Source organism: Rhinolophus sinicus, linkage group LG06, assembly GCF_036562045.2.
Source record: "Rhinolophus sinicus isolate RSC01 linkage group LG06, ASM3656204v1, whole genome shotgun sequence".
In the NCBI taxonomy this organism is placed as follows: Eukaryota; Metazoa; Chordata; class Mammalia; order Chiroptera; family Rhinolophidae; genus Rhinolophus; species Rhinolophus sinicus.
The window spans coordinates 93314853-93334463 of NC_133756.1; the positions used below are offsets into that span (position 1 = coordinate 93314853).

At 37.4% G+C, this 19611-nt stretch overlaps 1 protein-coding gene across 3 annotated transcripts; it reads left to right on the forward strand.

Annotated features, from left to right (window-relative positions):
* The first annotated feature begins 301 nt into the window (after positions 1-301).
* On the forward strand, positions 302-16686 carry MSANTD4 (Myb/SANT DNA binding domain containing 4 with coiled-coils). Of its 3 annotated transcripts, none has more exons than XM_019747825.2 (3): positions 302-449; positions 13457-14071; positions 14437-16686. In XM_019747825.2, exons 2-3 carry the CDS (start codon positions 13610-13612, stop codon positions 15010-15012), a joined length of 1038 nt encoding a protein of 345 aa, XP_019603384.1. In that variant the 5' UTR covers positions 302-449; positions 13457-13609; the 3' UTR covers positions 15013-16686. The 3 variants fall into 3 exon arrangements, with proteins under 3 accessions (XP_019603384.1, XP_019603385.1, XP_019603386.1); XM_019747826.2 differs by lacking the exon at positions 302-449 and adding an exon at positions 485-859; XM_019747827.2 differs by lacking the exon at positions 302-449 and adding an exon at positions 1025-1209.
* Positions 16687-19611: the final 2925 nt, after the last annotated feature.

Below are 19611 nucleotides of genomic sequence, written 5' to 3' on the forward strand. Positions count from 1 at the left end.
AGCGGCCAGTATCCCAATCAGGCGGAACAGCGCAGCCGGCTGATCGTTAGAGGCCAATCCTTTCCTAGAGGCTACTTGACTGACAGAGCTAGACACCAAAGACAGAGCAGAGCGGGAGGCCAAGAATCACAAGGGGGCGGAATTCCAGGGCACTAACCCGGAACCGTTTTGGGATTCGACTCCCATTGTGAGTCCAGACCTGGGCGGGACGTCAGCCAGAATGGCAATACACTTTGGCCCAATGGTGTAGCCGCATCGAACGAGCGGCAGCCACGCCAGCCAATGGGTGGCAGCAAGGGGGCAGCGAAGTAGGTGGGCGGGGAATCAATGAAGCATCTTTTTTCCTACCCCCCCGCCCCTTAGAGGAGACGGGGCGGAGGTGCTGTGGGGTCGCAGGTGTGCGTTGCGGCCCCAGAGGAGGCGGCTAGGTAGTGGCGGCTCTGCGGACGGTGGGTGCCCTCGCGGCGCGGAGGGTTTCCGACGGAGTCAGCGGCAGGTGGCTGGTCCCTCGCTGCGGCTCTGGCCCTGGCTCTGCGGCGTGGTGGGACCACGACGCTTGGGAGAAGTACCAGTCTCTCCTATCGCCTGACCCGGGAGGCTGGGGAGGGTCCAGGGCCCTGAAACGAGGCTGCGGAAGTTTCCAGGCACTCAGTAGGGATCCTAACATCCAAAGAGAGGAATTTCCTTCCAGGTTGCCCCATCTCGTACCAGGTGCTGCCGCTGCGTTGTGACCGAGTCTGGAGCGCCCCCTCTTCCGCCCCCGCTCCTGGGAGGCCTCCCGGGAATTCAGTCTTCCTCGATTTTTCCCAGGGCCTGTGACAGAGCAGTCCCAAAGGAAGAGACAAGGAGGGAATGAGGGGTACATTATTAATCTGATAATAGGTGACCTGCAGTAAACTTTATTTACCTACAACAAGTTTTTAAGTAGAGCATTATGTTTGGCAGGGAAGTGAATTTCCCTATACTTGGGGGCGGGGGGCACACTTTAAAGAGGATTGGGGTGGGAAAAGTTTGCAAATTTTGTGATGCTTTTCTTGAATTTACCTAAAATGTTTTTGGACCCAGAATTTACTGCCTGATTTTCCTCAGACCTCTTAATTCTGTCTTACTATGCAATATTTAGGAACTTCATTTTCAAGTGTTAGTCCTTGAAATAAATTGCTCAGTTACAATATGCCATTGGTGGTACATCATCTTCACAAGGATTACGTAAGTGAACTACTTATACCTATTTCCAACCAGTAAAGATGATTGTGAGATTGGATTTCAGGAAAATGGCTGTTCTCTGTAACTGGGCATGGAAAATCTATGAGGTTTTAGAAGCTGTAGCTACTGAATTCCTTTCTGTAAAGACAGAGAAGACATTCAGTATAAGAGGGATCGTATTTGACATCTAAAATGGCATCTTTTTACATTTTATGAGGTGTTATATCCCAAGCATTAAGAATATGTGCCTGCACGTTGTAGAATCTCAATAAATATTTCAGTAAATTATTGAGTAATGGATGTCATAAAACCCAAGCTCTGTTATATGAGTACAAAATATAAAGGAGAGGACAGAAAAAAAAATTTCTGGAAACATAACTTCTATTCCTGCAAACATAACTACCAAATTTCAAGTCAAGGTGCATTGATTTTGGTACTTTTTAAATATTAATCAGAAGATGTCAAAGATTTTCACCCAGTTAAACCATGGCTGACTGGAAATCGAAGATACAACTTGATAAGAATTTCAGTGAGGTTAAAAATGTGTGTTAAAGTGCATTTTGTCAATAAAATAGTTCATCAGTTTAGCATAGAATAGTCAGGGACAAAGGGATACCACTTTTGTAAGATGGAGGTGTGGAGTTACAAATTGTTGGGAAAAAATAGGACATGCAAATAACAGTTGCTGCCAAAATTTTAAAAATATGTTGACTCAGGCATAGTTTTAAAAGGACTGTTAATCCTTTTGGCCATGTACCAATAAATTGACTACAACCCAATTACTAAATTGATCTCAGACTCTAAGAGCAGCAAAACCTGATGATGGGTATCTACATAAATTAGGATTCTCTTGACAACTGCAATCATTGCTTATTATTTTATTATATACTTATATTTTATATGTTATAGTTTGTATATTATTATAGTAAAATTGCCTCCATTTAAAAGGTAATCTGCTTGAATTTCAAAAACGTGGACTTTCACAGACATACGTATTTGTCTCTGCAGTAAGTTTTCTGGCAAAGTATAGGGTCTTACTAACCAATATTAATTTGCTGACATTTGGCCCCAACTTAGTTTCTTCCCTTTATTCTGATCCTTATTAATCTGTTTTATAAGATCCAAATCAAATGCTAATAATTTCTTCCCCAACTTTCCTTGATCCCACCAAAGATTTCTCCTTCTGAACACCCAAGGTGTTTTGTTAATACTTCTCTTGTTGCACTTTTCATTATTCGTGTTACTTGTCTACTGAAGAATATTCACTTACTGTGTCCAGACAGACACTGCTAGGAAATGGATAATAGCTGATATCTGTTGAGGGCTTACTATATCTTAGGCATTATAAGCTTCTTAATTGGATTATCATTTAATCCTCAATAGTGTTAATCCTTAATAGTATCCTTAATACTATCCTTAATAGTATTAATCTATTATTTTTCCACTTGTTGGTGAGGAAATAAGTTTAAAAAGTTAAGTAATTTGCTTAAGATCACAGAGCTAATAAGTGGTAGGATTAACATACAAACCTAGATAGTCTGTATTCACAACTTTCAGTTTATAGTCTCCGTTCTAATATTTCATGTAAACTTTTTATGCATATATGTTTTCCAGTTTTTACTAGATTATAAATTACTAGATATTAGGAACAATATATTAATCTTTGATCCCTTATTGATCCTAATGTAGAATGAATGATTATAATACAGCCTGATAGTGGAAGCATGTAGCAGAGAGAGACATTAGATTTAGGTGAATGGGAACAATGAAGACAGCCTAGAACAGACATTGAAACCAGACAAAAGAACAGAGACCGTGAGAGTTGGGACCATGGGCTAAAGGAATGCATGTATGATTTTCCTAAGGCAAGAATCATGAAAGCTAGAACTGTGCTGTTTAGTACAGTAGCCAATAGCCACATACAGCAGTCGAGCATTTGAAGTGTGGCTAGTCCAAATTGAGCTGTCCAAAACTGGATTTTTGAAGACTTAGTACAGAAAAAGAATGCAGAATATCTCCCTTTTTATATTGATCATGCATTGAAATGATAATATTTTGATATATTAGGTTAAATAAAGTATAGTTTTTTTCTGTTTCTCTTTTTTAATGTGGCTACTAGAGGATTTAAAATTGTATATATGACTCTTGCTATATTTTTATTGGACAGTGGTAATCTAGAATTCAGGAATTTCAGAATGATGGGTACTGTGTGTGCTTGTGTGCACACTTGTGTTGGAGAGGGTGGGTTGGGAAAGTAGGTTGGGAGTTGGTAGTGGAGGTGACAGATAAGACTGGCCAAAGTGGATATGAAGATATATAGGTAGGGTTCAGAGAGAGTTTGGAATAAGGAGAGAGGAAGAGTGGGGAGAGAAAATTTACCTCCTAGGTATATGGAGAGGCTTTGGGAGACTTTAAGTGCTTTGGGAAGATTTTAATACGTATGGAATGAATCAATGTGTCTTAATTGCTGTCTAGTAATGGAAGTTCCTGATGTATACTACTAATTAAGATGTATACTCTTAATTCTTTTTAATAAATATATTAGGAGGTGTCTAAAGACATTTTATTTATAAGAAAGTTTGGTTCTTGAAAGAGAGCAGTTCATTTCTTCTGTCTAAATTGACTTAGTTTGTATTGCTTTGCTATGTTTCCAACAAACAGGAAAGTGAGTTGGTCTTCTCAGGCATAGTCTTATTCTATCTGACATAACATTGTACTGGGCATATTTTTCAGAAAAGAGACTAGCTTTGTTGATGTTGTTTGTCTTTTGTGGCAGATAAGGCCTTTCCTTGCTCTCTGAAGGGAAATACCTTAGCAGCTATTGCACTTGCACTCCACCTTGCCTCTCTGTACACACTTGAGCAAGTAAGCTTTTAACACTGATTTTCTAGCAGAGTGATTCTTTATCCCAGCTTCAAATGTGAATCACCTGAGGAGGTTTTTTAAAACTTCATTGAGGTATAATTGACAAATAAAAATTGTTTATATTTAAGGTATACAACATGATGTTTTAATATACCTCTACATTGTGAATTGATTACCACAATCAAGTTAACACATCCATCACCTCACATAGTTAACTCTGTGTGTGTGTGTGTGTGTGTGTTGTGAGAATGCTTAAGATCTATTGGAGAGCTTTTTAAACTCCCAATGCCTGGTTCTATTCCAAAGATTGTTTTAATTGGTCAGAGATGGGGAATGATCATAGGTGTTTTTAAAAAGCTCCCTGGTGATTTTGATGTGCTGTTGACCTGCACTAATATGTGCTATTAAGTTCTTGTGTGTATTACAAAATGAGGTGTGCTCTAATGGCAAAATACACGGTAAATTCAAAGAGTTAATGGAAAAAACAAGAATGGGAGCTCCCTTATTAATAATTTTTATATTGAATATATATTGAAATGATAATATATTGAATGTATGGGGTTAAATATGTTAAAATTAACTCCTTTTTTCATTTTTTGCTTTATTGTGGCTACTGGAAAAGTTTTAAATTATATGTATGGATCACATATGTATTTCTGTCAGACAGTGCTGCACTACTAGTCTAGACCGTTGGTCCAAAGACCAGCATCATCAGCATCATTTGGGAGTTTGTCAGAAATGTAGAATCTTTGCCCCCCCTGCAGGCCTACTGAATCAGAAACTCATTTTAAGAATAGCGCCAGGCAATTCATACACAAAATTTGAGAGACACTGCCATAGCAATACCTTCAGAATTTTTTCAGTTTCATTTTTTTTCATTTCTTGTTTATTTTTTATTGTAGAGGCTAGTAAGTTTTTATATTCATGGTTCCCTCTTTGTCTCTTCATTTGTCCTATAGAATCATTCCTACATAGTTTTCTGTTTTCAACTAATTCCCTTTCACTTTTTTATACTTTTACATCTCAACATACTCAACAGTCACTGCCCTTTTAGTTAATATATGAGGTATGATTTAAAAAACAGTGACTTTAAATTTAAAAAAAAGTACAGTAAATGACATTGCTGTTAATCCCACTCAAAATACTCCCCTCACTTCAAATACACTTATCCCATCATTTTTGCCACTTTATGAAGCAGTTCTGGAAGTCCTTTTTCGTGAGTGTCTTTAGTTGTGCTGTTGTGGCTGCCTCAATGTCCTCAGTTGATTCAAAACGTTTACCATTTATGGTCATTTTGACTTTGGGGAAGAGCAAGAAGTCACATGGTGCCAGACCTGGTGAATAAGGTGGATGAAGACACACTGATGATTTTATTTGGCAGAAATTGCCCTACCAGAAGCCATGTGTGACAAGGAGCCTTTCTGTTGTGATCACAAAATATGGTGAGTGTTGCTGCTGAGTGCCATCCAACAGAAAAACAGAGATCTTCAATATGGGAAGCGACGCCTTGAACCTTAGCAACAGTGTGTGACAAGTTTCAGCTTGTTTGGTACAGTCAGTTGGGTGTGAGCTACGGTTGAGAGAAGGTGCATTTTAAAGTATGCTGTAAATCATTATCACGACAACGCTCTGTGTCAAACACCACTTCTGATATACAGCAATTTCTGTCAAATAAAAACATTACAGTGTGTCATCCACCTTATTTATCGGGTCTGGCGCCATGTGACTTCTGGCTCTTCTGCAAAGTCAAAATGATTCAGGACATTGAGGCAGCCATGACCTCACAACTAATGACACTCACGACAGAAAACTTCCAGAACTGCTTCAGAAAGTGGCAAGAACGATGGGACAAGTGTGTTTGAAGCAAGGGGAAGTATTTTGAGGGAGATTAATGGCAATGTATCTTTTACTGTAATAAATTTTTTAAATTTATACATGCACTGTATTGTTTGATTACACCTCGTATATGAATGGAATATGTAATCATGTAATATATGTAATATGTGTGTTTATAGATACATATACTATTTTAAACATGATTTTCTAGAAAGAATCAAGAAATTACTAATATTAATTACATTGGTGGTGGAGAGAGATTTTTCACTTTGTTTTGTATCTTTGTATAGGTTTTCTAATCATATATGTGTACTTTGTTTTTTGTTTTAAGTCAACAGATTTGTGGGTATTGTGTTTATGGAACTTTAAAAAATGTGGTTTTCTGTAATAAAAATTCCTCGTCGGTAAATTTTTAACATAAAAATGTTAATTATCTTGAAGTAAAATAAAACATGTGCTCTGGGCTAACAGCTATATGGCTGAGACAGAAATGACTGTACACGTGATCCCTAGAGCTCATGATTGGTGGTGGACAGTGATTGAACTTGTAGGCATAGCATATTCTGTCATTCTGTCTGTAGATGTTCCTAAGTTGAAAGTTGAGCTTCTGTGAACATGTACACACACATAGACATACATATGCATTCCCTTTCAATTTTGTTGGCTTGCGTTAACCTTAGTATTTACACAGGTATCATGTGCTAAGGCATATTCATACTCTAATATGGCATTTATGACATACATTCCATTATGTGGCTGTAGTATAGTTTATTCATCCAGGCATTTATTGATGAATGTTTGTATTTTTCCCATCCTTTTGCCGTAAAATATGGTAGTGCTTTTTAAACAGTTCAAGAAACTATTTAAATAGTCTGAGATATTATATCTTTTTTTTAAGATGGTAATATGAATAACTTTTCCCATCTGGGCCTATGTCACTCTATTTCTCCATTCTTCTTATTTATTTATTGTGGATTTTTTTTTAATTCAAGTTTATTGGGGTGACAGTTGTTAGTAAAGTTACATAGATTTCAGGTGTACAATTCTGTAATACATCATTTATATCTCACAGTGTGTGTTCACCACCCAGAGTCAGTTCTCTTTCCATCACCATACATTAGACCCCGTTTACCCTTTTCTATAGACCCCTCTCCCGCCTTACCCTCTGGTAACCCCTAAACTATTGTCTATGTCTACGAGTTTTTGTTCCTTCATTTGTTTGTCTTGTTCTTTTGTTGTTTTCAGTTTTATATACCACGTATCAGTGAAATCATTTAGTTCTCGACTTTTTCTGTCTGACTTACTTTACTCAGGATAATCTCAAGATCCATCCATGTTGTTGCAAATAGTACTATTTCATCTTATGGCAGAATAATATTTCAAGATGTTATATATTTAGGAAACAGTCATTTTTTTCTTGCTTTTAAAAAAAAATTAGTTTATTGGGGTGACATTGCTTAGTAAACTTATATAAGATTTCAAATGTACAATTCTATAATGCATCATCTGTATATATTGGCATTGTGTGTTCGCCACCCACAGTCAATTCTTTCATCATCATGTATTTCACCCTCTTGACCCTCTACCTCTTTCTCCCCCCCCACCTCTGGTAACCACTAAACTGTTGTCTGTGTCAATGAGATTTTGTTTGTCTCATTCATTTGTTGCTTTCAGTGTTATATCCCACATGAGTGATATATGGTTCTCAACTTTTTCTGTCTGACTTTGCTTAGCATGATAATCTCAAGGTCCATCCATGTTGTCATAAATGGCAGTATTTCATCTTTTCTTATGGCTAAGTAATAGTCCAGTCATTTTTAATACATGGTAAGTATTTAATTTGATACAGAATTTGATATAACTTTAGCTCTGTTCTATTTTTAAGGACATCTAACTTAGTGATTCCATTTTAAAAGTTTGATAACCTGCTCGTCATTGGCCGTACTGCCTAAGTAGCAACGTAGCCTTTTTACTTAAAATGTTCTTTTCAGATTTTGTGTAATTTGTTAACTGTTCTAGTCTTTGGCATAGGTATAGGGTGGGTAGTTTATCTAAACTCTTCACTTAATCTCATAAGCTGCTTCTTGCCTATGTTGAATTGAGCTTTTTCTTTTAAACATATGCTTTGCCCATAGAAGTCTCAGTTTTGCTGGCTTACCTTTGTTGAGTTATTTTTGGTTTCACTTACTAGTCTCTTTCCCATCCCCCAATCACCATCTTATTATAAGTTTATTTTTACCTCGAATTTCTTAGGCACAGTGTTCTGTATTGAACATACTGTCTTTGGAGCAGGTGGGCTGCCTATCTCTCAGATCTTATAGTGATGGAGTAAATGGTAGAGGAAGGAAAAGGCCAAGTTTTGACTTCAGTAATTCCTTGAGGTATGATGCAACATAGGTATTAAGGAGAAGCATATTTGGGTTTAATTATGTACAAATCAATTTGCTTCAGCTTTTTTTTTATGTGACTCATAAACATTGTACCTTATGAGTATTCTTTAGTCTCCCCTGGAAGAAAGTTGAATACTTACCCAGCCCATTTGATAACTTCAATTATGTAAGGAATTTTAGGCCAGAGTGCTAATTAAATGTGGTTCTTTAAAATTACAAGTCATCAACAGTGTTCACTAAACTGACTTGGGATCAGATGTTAAAACATATCATTTTCTTAATTTTTATTAGGTAATATTTGAAATAAGCAAAAATAATGTAGCTGTAAGTGTGCTAGTAAGCCAGCTCCCTGATCATTCAACAAAATAAGGTCCAGTTTGTGACATTTGTCCATTTCTGTGGTAAAAATACCACCATCTTGGCCAGTTTCTAGCTCCAAATATGATATCGTTGAATAAGAATTAGAACAATCCCAATATTGTGACCTATCTGTCAAAATTATTTGAAGATTTTGCCTTTGATACAGTAGTAACAAACTTAGTGTGTGCCAGGAACTATTCTCCATATTTTACTAAATCCTTTGACCTTATAGTATCTCTGTGAAGTAACAGTATTATTTTGCAAATGGAATTGCACACAGAGAGGTTAAGTCACTAAGACCACATAGCTGGGAAGTAGCAGAGCCAACGTTCTAACCCAGACTGTCTGACTGCAGAATTTGTGCTCATAACCACTACACTACACTGCCTGCTTTGATGATTTTAATTTATGAATATACTTGCTTATATTCTAGTGACAAGAGGCTTATATATGACTATAAGGGCAGTATTTGCCTAGGACAAGGTGAAAAGTGCTGCCACTTATTATACATTCTAGTTTAGTGGGTTTCAATTTTATTATTAAGTGTCTCGGGAAATTTTGGAAGTCTACTTTAGAAATGGTTTGCTTACAGTCTTTTTTGTTTATTTGTTTTGTGTGCTTTGCCCTTTTTGTAGGTGTGTAAAATTGACCGTGATTTCTTCATAGTTCATTTTTTGCTGTTTTGAATTTTTAGTTCTCTGACCTACATTTCAGCAGCAAGTTGCACTTCAGAAGATGATTATGCTATATGAGTGGTTAGAAACAAAAAGATGCAGTGATTGATGGGCATATTTTTGGTGATGTTATTAGATACATACAGAGTTAGTTGGAACAAAGGTTACTGGGAACTTGAAAAGGAAAAACTGCATAAAAATTTTAGATAAAAATACCTTTTTATTAGAGTTTAGAAATAAAGAATTTGCATTCACTTTTAAGTCCTAAACAGAAAAGGCTCAAACAATGATAAAAAAGATGTGTGCATTTTCCAATTAAATTTAGTTAACCTTTATCAGTTATGTTTTTGCTTCAGTAGAAGATAATAACCATTTGAATTGCCAATCACCAGAGAAATATTTTCCACACTACTAAAATTTTTAAGTTGGCTGATACTAAAGTATCTAAAAGAAGAAACCATGGTATTGTGAAACATAACTGGTGAAAGCTTTGAAGTGTTTTTCTGCCTACATATGAAACTTGATCTAAACCTTCTACTCTGCTCCTTTTGAAAATCTACTAAAAGTCATCTCAACACTTGTGTTAGTAACACATTTCTAAGATTTAGCTATCACAAGCTGCTAATAAAGTGGAAGGAGATGTGACTTAAGGAAACCAGGATATAAGTTGTCATTTAACTATCCACATAGTGTGCAAATTATTTAACTTCTCTGATTCTTAGAAATAGAAATGCTGATAATCACATTAGGTGCTGTGGTGGGAATTAAATGACATGACATGAAACTTAATGGATATTTGGTATTTTCACTTCATATTGGTGGGAAATGTTTATGACCATACAATGATAGAGGAAGGGACCTTAGCAATTGCATCTTACCCTCTCATTTTGTAGGGGAAGAAAAGTCAGCTCTGTCGCAGCAGTCAGTGAATGACTTTGCAGTCAGAAAACATGGTTTGTGTATGTATGAGTATATCCCTTCCTCTTTCTGAGCCCTTGTGCCCCATTACCTACGTTTAAAATCTCTTTTCCAAGAAAAAGACTCACTCAACATCTTTGCCTACTTCCTAGTGAGCCTTCCCATAATGCAAGGCTAGATAACAGAGAAACTACATTTCCCAGCTCCGTTGTAATGAGGATTTTGGATGTGCTTTAGATTCTGCCAGTCAGATGCACTTAAGACTTGAAATCAAAGTGTGTAGGAGTCAGGTGTGTTAAGCATTTATCTTACTGGTGTGGGTCTAGCACTTGGTTCTCAAATTTTAGCATGCATTAGAATCATCTGGAGGGCTTATTGAAACACAGATTATTACTAGGTCCCACCCCCAGAGTTACTGATTCAGTTGGTCTGGGGCCTAAAAAGTACCTTTTAACAAGTTTCAGGTACACCCTCCTTGATGTTTTGACAGCGTGAGTTTCTGGATATTGGAGAAACATTTTGTCTTGCATCCATCTCAAGGAAATATTTGCAAGAGCATCTTTCCCATTCAGAGTTTATATTAAAATTATTTCATGGAGACTCCAAGTACAGTTACTTGCCTATCATGATCTTCACGTCTGCTATTAAAATGGCCCAAGGCGTTAACAAAGTACTGAGAAGTTCTTCAAAGAAAGACATAATTAAAAGTAAATACAGCATCCAACCTTAGTTTGTGTGGTTTTAGGAGCTTTTGTTTAGGTGGTTTGGTTTGAGGGAGGGGTAGGATATCATGAACACTGAGGGACAAAATTATAATGGCGAACTATGAAATGTGCATTTGTTTCCACAAGGTTTAAGAATTACAATTTTCTTTCTATTTTAATTGGTGATCTTTTTCTTTAACTGATTAATTAGGTGGGGTGGCTGGGGAAAATCTTGTCACTTTTATTTTAGCCCTGTAATTCTGTTGTAACCTTACAATATTTTCATTATTTCAGGAAGTTTTATTCAAGCTTAGGATTTATATGAGGTTTAACAATTAAGTTTATTAACTCATCCTAGAAAAAGTGCTACATTCCTCATTGAATATCGCTATGGTCACCTTTGAAGTACTCCCCTTGGGAAGCTATGCACCGACTCCAGCGCCTAGTCCACCCTTCAAAGCAATTTTGGAACTCTTTCTCTGGAATGGCCATCAGAGCAGTCATTGTATTACCCTTGATGTCCTGAATGTCATCAAAATGTCTTCCTTTTAATATTTCCTTTATCTTTGGGTAAAGAAAGAAGTCACTGGGGGCCAGATCAGGTGAGTAGGGAGGGTGTTCCAGTACAGTTATTTGTTTACTGGCTAAAAACTCCCTCACAGACAGTGCCGTGTGAGCTGTTGCGTTGTCGTGATGCAAGAGCCATGAATTGTTGGCAAAAAGTTCAGGTTGTTTTTGTCTTTTTCACACAGCCTTTTCATTTTTAGTACCTTCAAATAGTAAACTTGCTTAACTGTTTGTTCAGTTGGTATAAATTCATAATGAATAATCCCTTTGATATCAAAAAAGGTTAGCAACATCATTTTGACTCTTGATTTGGACTGACGGAACTTTTTTGGTCATGGAGAATTGGCTGACTTCCCTTGTGTACTTTGATGCTTTGTTTTAGGGTCATATTGGTACACCCATGTTTAGTCACCAGTGATAATATGGCCCAAAACATCATCTTGCCTCTCCAAAAAGTCTTGGCAAACTTCCACTTTCCTTTGCTTTTGTTCCATCAGTGAGCTCCTTTGGGACCATTTTTGCACACACCTTTCTCATGCCAAGAGTTTCAGTTAAGATTTTCCTAACTGTTTCTCTATCGATGTTTCCTTGGTCTGCTATGCTTCTCAGTCAGCCGACGATTTGGATGCATAACTCGATGAAGTTTTGCAATGTTTTCCTCAGTTCTGCTTGTTACTGGCCGCCCTGACCTCTCTTCACCAGTGATGCATTCTCTCCCCTCAGAAAAACGTTTAATCCATTTGTACACTGCAGTTTTCTTCATGACATTATTCTCATAAACTTGGACTAACGTGTCCCTGATTTCACTTCTACTCTTGCCAAGTTTAACAAGAAATTTAATGTGTGTGCATTGCTCTAATTCAAGCTCAGACATTCTTGCAACAGCACACAAAAACAGCAACAATAATAAACACCACTCAGCAAGACACCGCCACACGTCAACACAAACACAGCTGTGAGACACTGATATACCAAGGTTATGAAACCTTACCTAGCTGTTTGTACAGTGCTGCCAGTAGAAGTGCATGGTGGCAAGTTCGTGAACTTAATTGTCAGACCTCTTACGTAGGTTTAACCTATAAATGAGTTTTAATTTGAGAAGTAGTAAAATATAAGTAGTTGTCATTTGTTTGATCAGATTACATTCTTAAAGTTCTTTCTGAATTTTATTGATTTTTGTATCCCAGACTTTCAGTGTTCTAAAATTATTCTACAGTCTGAAGTTTTTTTTCTTTTTGATATCTCAAACTAGTGGACATTTTGGCAAATTCACTCATTCATTCATTTAAAAATTATTTATGTGGTGCTTGCCACATGCCAGGAACTCTGCTAGGCTCTGGGGAGATGATGGTGAGCAGAAACCTTGTTACCCTCATGGAAATTCTAGTGACATGGGGAAGAGATGGCCTCTTGGCTATACGTTAGCACAGTTGTAACATTTAGACAAAATGGAAGAAAGATTTATAGTCATAGGTTCCATTAGAGTAATTTGATTTGTTAGAAATGGCTTCACTGAGGAACAGATGTCCAATCTGGGAGCTGCAGCGTAAGGAGGAATTAAGTAGGCCAAGAAGGCAGCAGTCCACTTCCTAGGCAGAGGGAACAATGTACAAATGCCCCGAATAGGCAAAGAGCTTGACAAGAATGGGTGACTGAAAGATGGTTACTGTGGCAATAGAGAGGATAGACTGAGGAGAGCAGAGCTGGAGAAGTAGGAAGTAGGTAAAGAGTGATTATTGGCAATTAGGAACCATTACAGCAGCCTAGGTGAGACAGATTGGTGGCTTGGACTATGGTGGTGCTGGCAGAGACAGAAATGTAGGCAGTTAAGAGCCATATTTAGAGGGTTTTTTTTTTAAATTATGTATGTAGCTTATTGGGTTGAAGTACACTGCAGAAATTGTGAGTTGATTGATTTTTACTTTTTTCTTTTTAGGAATTATCCAGCCTGCCTGTGCAACTAATGAACAGAAAGCTGATTTAAGCAAAGTGCCAACAAGCAATTGACCCTGATTTTTATACTTTGTAGCATTCCTCAAATTCTTTTCACATCTTCTCTTACAGTGAAAACTGCATTTAAGTTAGAAAAATGAAGCAGTTGAAAAGGAAAAGGAAAAGCAATTTTAGTGTTCAGGAAACTCAGACCCTTTTGAAAGAAATTACAAAAAGGAAAGAAGTCATTTTTTCCAAGCAGCTCAACACAACAATTAATGTGATGAAGCGAATGGCTTGGGAAGAGATTGCACAGTGTGTGAATGCTGTGGGAGAAGGAGAGCAGAGGACAGGGACAGAAGTGAAGAGAAGGTACCTTGACTGGAGAGCACTTATGAAGAGAAAGAGGATGAAGGCGAACATTAAGCTGGTTGGTTCAGGGTTTCCCCTTCCCACGTCTGATTTAGATGACTCTCTTACTGAAGAGATAGATGAAAAGATTGGATTCCGAAATGATACAAATTTTGATTGGCAAAATGTGGCCGATTTCAGGGATGCAGGTGGATCTTTGACTGAGGTCAAAGTGGAAGAGGAAGAAAGAGATCCCCAAAGCCCTGAAGTAAGTATTAGCCTGTGAGCCCTCTTTTTCATTTAATGTCTTCATTTCTGATGTGCCAATTTATTATTATTAATCCAGGAGCAGTTAGGGAGTTCCTGAATTTTCAAGCTAATTTAAAAATAGTACATAACAAAGTCATTCCATTTTTTTCTTCTTTACATTGTTAATCTCTTTTCACCTAAATAGCCTTCTCTTGATTATAGTATAAGTGACATCAGTTAATTCATGTGTAAATATTATTCAAAATTCAAAGTAAGTGGTTTTACATCCTCAAACAGTGCAAAAAGCTTTTAAGAAATGCTTAGACAAATGAACAACCATGAAATAGAAATAATACTGAAAATTGCTTCTCTTTTTTTTTTGAGTTTGAGATCGAGGAGGAAGAAGAAATACTGTCATCAGTCATACCAGATTCCCGGAGGGAAAACGAACTTCCTGATTTCCCCCACATTGACGAGTTTTTCACTCTAAACTCAACACCATCTAAATCTGCATATGACGAACCCCACTTGCTTGTAAACATAGAGAAACAGAAACTAGAGTTGGAAAAACGACGGCTAGATATCGAAGCTGAAAGACTACAGGTAGAAAAGGAACGCCTGCAGATTGAGAAAGAGAGGCTGCGGCATTTAGACATGGAGCACGAGCGGCTTCAGCTGGAGAAGGAGCGGCTGCAGATTGAGAGAGAGAAATTGAGGTTGCAAATAGTCAACTCAGAGAAACCGTCTTTGGAAAATGAACTCGGTCAAGGAGAAAAGTCCATGCTTCAACCACAGGACATAGAAACAGAGAAGTTAAAACTTGAGAGAGAACGCTTGCAACTGGAAAAAGATAGGCTGCAGTTTTTGAAATTTGAATCGGAGAAGCTGCAGATTGAAAAGGAACGCTTACAAGTAGAGAAGGAGAGACTTCGAATTCAGAAGGAAGGACATTTGCAGTGATTTATCTAGGTCTGCATTTAGGAAATGTTTGTAAACCATAGGTTTTTCTCTGTATCAAGTAATATGAAAATGGTTGCAGGATTAGCTTTTTTCCCCATTTAATGTGTGTTTTCAATAGGGAAAAATAGTTATATGTGGGTAACTGTATGCTTAAGTAGTATGTTACATAAACACTATGTGCCCTCGTGTAAACAGTATAGCAGAAATTACTGTGCTGTACTCCTTAAATTAGTAAAATTACATAGAGCTTGTGTAATCTGTGCACTCAGTTTACAATGATGTCTATGTAAAATTCTAGCTCAGTCGTTATCAACTGGGGGTGATTTTTGCCTCCAGAAGACATTTGGCAATATTTGGAGACATTTTTGGTTGTCAAAACTAGGAAGTGGGGCAGGTTGCTGCTGGCATATGGTGGGTAGAAGCGAGGGATGCCTACATCCTGCAATGCAAGGGACAGTCCAACAAAAAAGAATTAGCCAACCCAAAATGTCAGTAGAGGGTAAGAAACCCTATCCTAGCCTGACTGCACCTCTATAGCTTTGTTTTATACTCTGAGAATATTATTAAAATCTCAGATGTTTATGTGGGTAGTTACTTAAATGGCCAAAAATTTCATGAAACATTACTGTGTAGTATATAGAATATTAGGAAGTGATGAGGATTATAGGTATTTTATTCCCATGTTTCTATCTATAAACCGAGATTCAGAATTGAATAAATAAACAATACAGAGAGCATCAGCGATTGTCTACAATAGGTCACTTTGAAACGCAGTTCATTCATCTAGCTATTGATGCTTTAGAAGTAAGACACTTTTTAAGTTTTAGTTCCCTTCTTTGAATCCATTTTCTTAGTTTAGATAAAAAAAAATTGTTATTTCAACCATGTACTGAAATCTTAACGTAAGTGAATGGTTGAAGCTAGTAAAAATGATCCCAATATAAAAATGGTACCAGTAGTCCATGAGCTTGAACCTAGTGAGTGTTTATTTGATTTTTAAAATAAATAATAGCTATTTGGGAGTGTGGGGGGGAGAATGTCCTTTGAGTCAGATGATGATGATGATGATGATGATGATGAAATAATGATAGTAGCTGTGTATTATGAATTAGGGAAGCACTTGTCGCACACAATCTGACCTAATCTGTAGAACAGTTCTTGAAAGTAGTATCTAATATTATTCCTGAATCTAAGGCTCAGAGAAGTCACACAGTGAATAAATGGCTGATCTCATATATGGTGGTATATTTTGTCTGCCCCTACGTGAGGAACAAAGTTTGTATCTTCAGTCCCTTCAGCCTTTATTCTGAGACCAAGGGCTTGCCTAACCTGGTGATTTGCCTTCAGTTCCCCTGAAGGTGCTTTTTCCACAATCCAGGTGATTCTAATGCACACTAAAGTTGAAAATCAGTGCACGAAATCACTTTGAATATTATGATTTCCAGGGCTGATATGTAGCTTTAATACATCTCTGTTGACAGATACTACCTTGATTGTGCGTGTGTTCCTTTTTAATTTAAGAATGTCTTGAAACCATGTGTGATACTTGACTATAGATATACAAGGAAAAAAATACTTCTGTTTAGTTACGTTGACTTTGAAATAGTGTTATTTTTCTATAACTGAAATAAATGCTTCTACCATAGAAATAAAATTTGCCTATACTATCTGAAAGTTTATCATTGCAAGTGATGTTCTGTACTCTGAGGGTTGAAATTATCAAGCCTGGAAGAGAACCTTATGATGGTGAATGGGGTAGGCATTGTGCTGTGTGCTTTTTATACATTTTATTTGCTCCTCAGCACAACCCTTGAGCTAAGTCATGTTATGCCTACTTTTATAAGAAAGGAAACAATGCCTCGTTAATTTAATTGAATACCTGGAAAATGACATACCAATCCTGACCTAAGATTTTGTTATAAGAGCTCTAAGGAACAGAAGTAGTGAAAGTTTGTAGGTGTAGTTAATAAGTATTGTAGCTTTGCCACTTACTATGTGTGAAAGTCATTTAACTTGCCCTGTGATTTGATTTCCTCATTCATAAAATGGGCTTAATATTACCTGCTCTGCCTATGCTTCATAGTTTTTTTAAGTGGTATGTAAATTGTAAAGTGCTACTTAAATGCAAGGTAATATTAGTGTTAGATTTAAGATGGGTAGATTTCAGTTTCCTAAAAGTAAACATGGAAGATAGCCCATATTATTTTTGTCTAGGACAAATGCTAAACCGGGTAGGCTACCAACCAAGTTGGTATAATCAGAAGTATCACCAGAATGGGCGTGTAGTAGGATCAACTGCAAAAATGGCCGTTATTCCTCATTCCTCCCTGTATTCCCATCTTTTGCAGAACAACTTCACAGCTCCTCCTACCAAGAGAATTCTGTGCCCTACCTGTACACCGGTCTGGCCCTGTGATTTGTTTTAGCCAACATTGTAAAACAGAAGTGAAGTGCCCAGTTCTGAGCCTTGGCCTCAAGACACCTTGAGCATCTCTGCGTTCTCTCTTGAACTCCTGCCATTCTTATTAAAACAAGTCCAAGCTAGCCTGTTAGAGGATCAAACACCATGAGGAGAGCTGACTCCCACAACCCCAGCCAATATCCAGTTAAGCCCCGTGGAAGCTGACCCACCTAGCCATCCTGCAGCTGACCACGAGAGCCCAGCCAGGATCAGTACCACCCAACTGATCTTAGCCTAATTTTCTCCAAAATCATGAGCAACATGAGCCACCAAGTGTTGAGTCATTTTTCACATAGCAATGGCTAACCAATATGACTCACTCCAAGTGTGCCTGCCACTTCAGAAATGCAGCAATTCAATTTTCAGTGAACCAACCCAATTCATCTGCACCTGGGGCAGGGTTAAGAAACCCAAAGCTATTCAACCAAAATCATGGAAGACATTAAGCTTTTTTTTTTTTTTTTTTTTTTTTTTTAAGTCTCTTACTTCCAGGAACTTAGGAACTTTGTCAATGAATTTTATCAGGAATGCTCTTTATTATTTACCTTTTTTTTTCCCTGCTGTGACCCATCATCTTTTAAAAAGATTACATTTTTAATATAAAATCCATCTATTCTAAAGTCTGTTTCAAGTCTAAATTTCCAGTACACATATTTGAAATGAACTTTAAAATGATATTTCCAATTGTTATAAGGTATCTTACTGTATACTGTATTTTGCTGTTTTCTTTCTCAAATACCTGAGGAATGCCAGAACCAAATTCATTAGCTCCCTTCTCTCTTGCCCGTATATCATGTTCCCTCTGCATTGCCACCATTCATACCAGGTGGTTAGTTGGAATTTTTAGTTGTGTTCTAATCATTTGCTTTCTTCATTCTACCGAAGTTGTCATCAAGTCCTATCGTCTTTTGCTGTGTCAGATCAATGTCCTCCAACCTCACATGTAGTTCTTAGTATGGTGGCATGTGCAACCTGTATCTCAGCAGTCTCCTGTTTCAGTTTCTTCCTTTCTAATTCTCCCTCATGACATTGCCAGAATAGATTTCTCCAAAATACTGTTTCATTATGTCCTGAGAATAAACAGGCATAGAGAAATGGAAGATAAGCAGAGCTCTGGAAAGACCACAGGTCCAGCCCCAGCTCCATGTCACCAGCTCGGTGATATGGGGGAGTAGGTGTCTGAACCTCTCATCTCTATTACATTGAATATATATGCCCTGCTTGACTCATCATGTGTGGAATAATAAAATTAATATATGAAAATGGAGTTTAAAACCAGAAAACAGCTTAAAGGTGTTATAAATGTGTCCTATCTAAAATGAGTCTCCCATTTCTTTCTGGATCAAGTATCAAGTCCTCAACTGCTCTTTGCCTGCTCAGTTTAAGATTTTCTCATACCAACGTACTTAAATGTTTGTTAAGCTGCTCTCCAAATACTCCATGCATTTTTCTTCCCTTTTTCTTTGATCATGTTGTTTCATCCTTGACCTTTCCATTTTCTATTCTAGAGTGACAATCAGCAGAGCAAAGCTTTTTTCAGCTCTAGATACTTTATCATTTCTACTACTCTCTACCATAACTTAAAAATATTAAAATTAATTTTGCTGAATACAATTGGAATATGTTATCACACAAAATTGGTATTATTTCTTCCAAAGTCTCTCTGGCGAACTTTTGAATAAAAATGTTACGTTTTGAATAAAAATGTAAGTCGACATCAATCTGCCCAGCTGATGACTCGTTCCCCACTTGTCTTGAGTCCTGCTCCCAAAGCATAGGGATGGGCCCTGGCAGCCATGTGTGTATGCTGTGACTCTGTCCCTTTGGCTGTACTGTTTGCACTTGCACCAGAAGTGGACTTGGCATGGCCTTGCATTCCCTGAGGTAACTGTACCATTTGGAGGATTCTCTTTCCCATCAAAGACGATCTGCGTCCTGACCCAGGTCTGGTTTTTGTTTGCTTGTTTGTTTGTTTGTTTTTTATGATTCTACAAATAAACAGAATGACAAAGATTTTAATTCATATATACTCACTATGTACTCGTGCCCTCCTATGAGACTCAGGTCAAGTGTTGGGTTTAGGTCCTTTTTGCTTCCTATGCTGTTTCCAGATCATTGCTCATTCATTCTTGTATGAA

Bases quoted from the DNA above. Each gene is read 5' to 3' on its own strand.
- MSANTD4 (XM_019747825.2), top strand. From the start codon at position 13,610: ATGAAGCAGTTGAAAAGGAAAAGGAAAAGCAATTTTAGTGTTCAGGAA. The intron at 14,072-14,436 runs GTAAGTATTAGC...TTTTTTTTTGAG, and splicing joins GAGATCCCCAAAGCCCTGAA to TTTGAGATCGAGGAGGAAGA.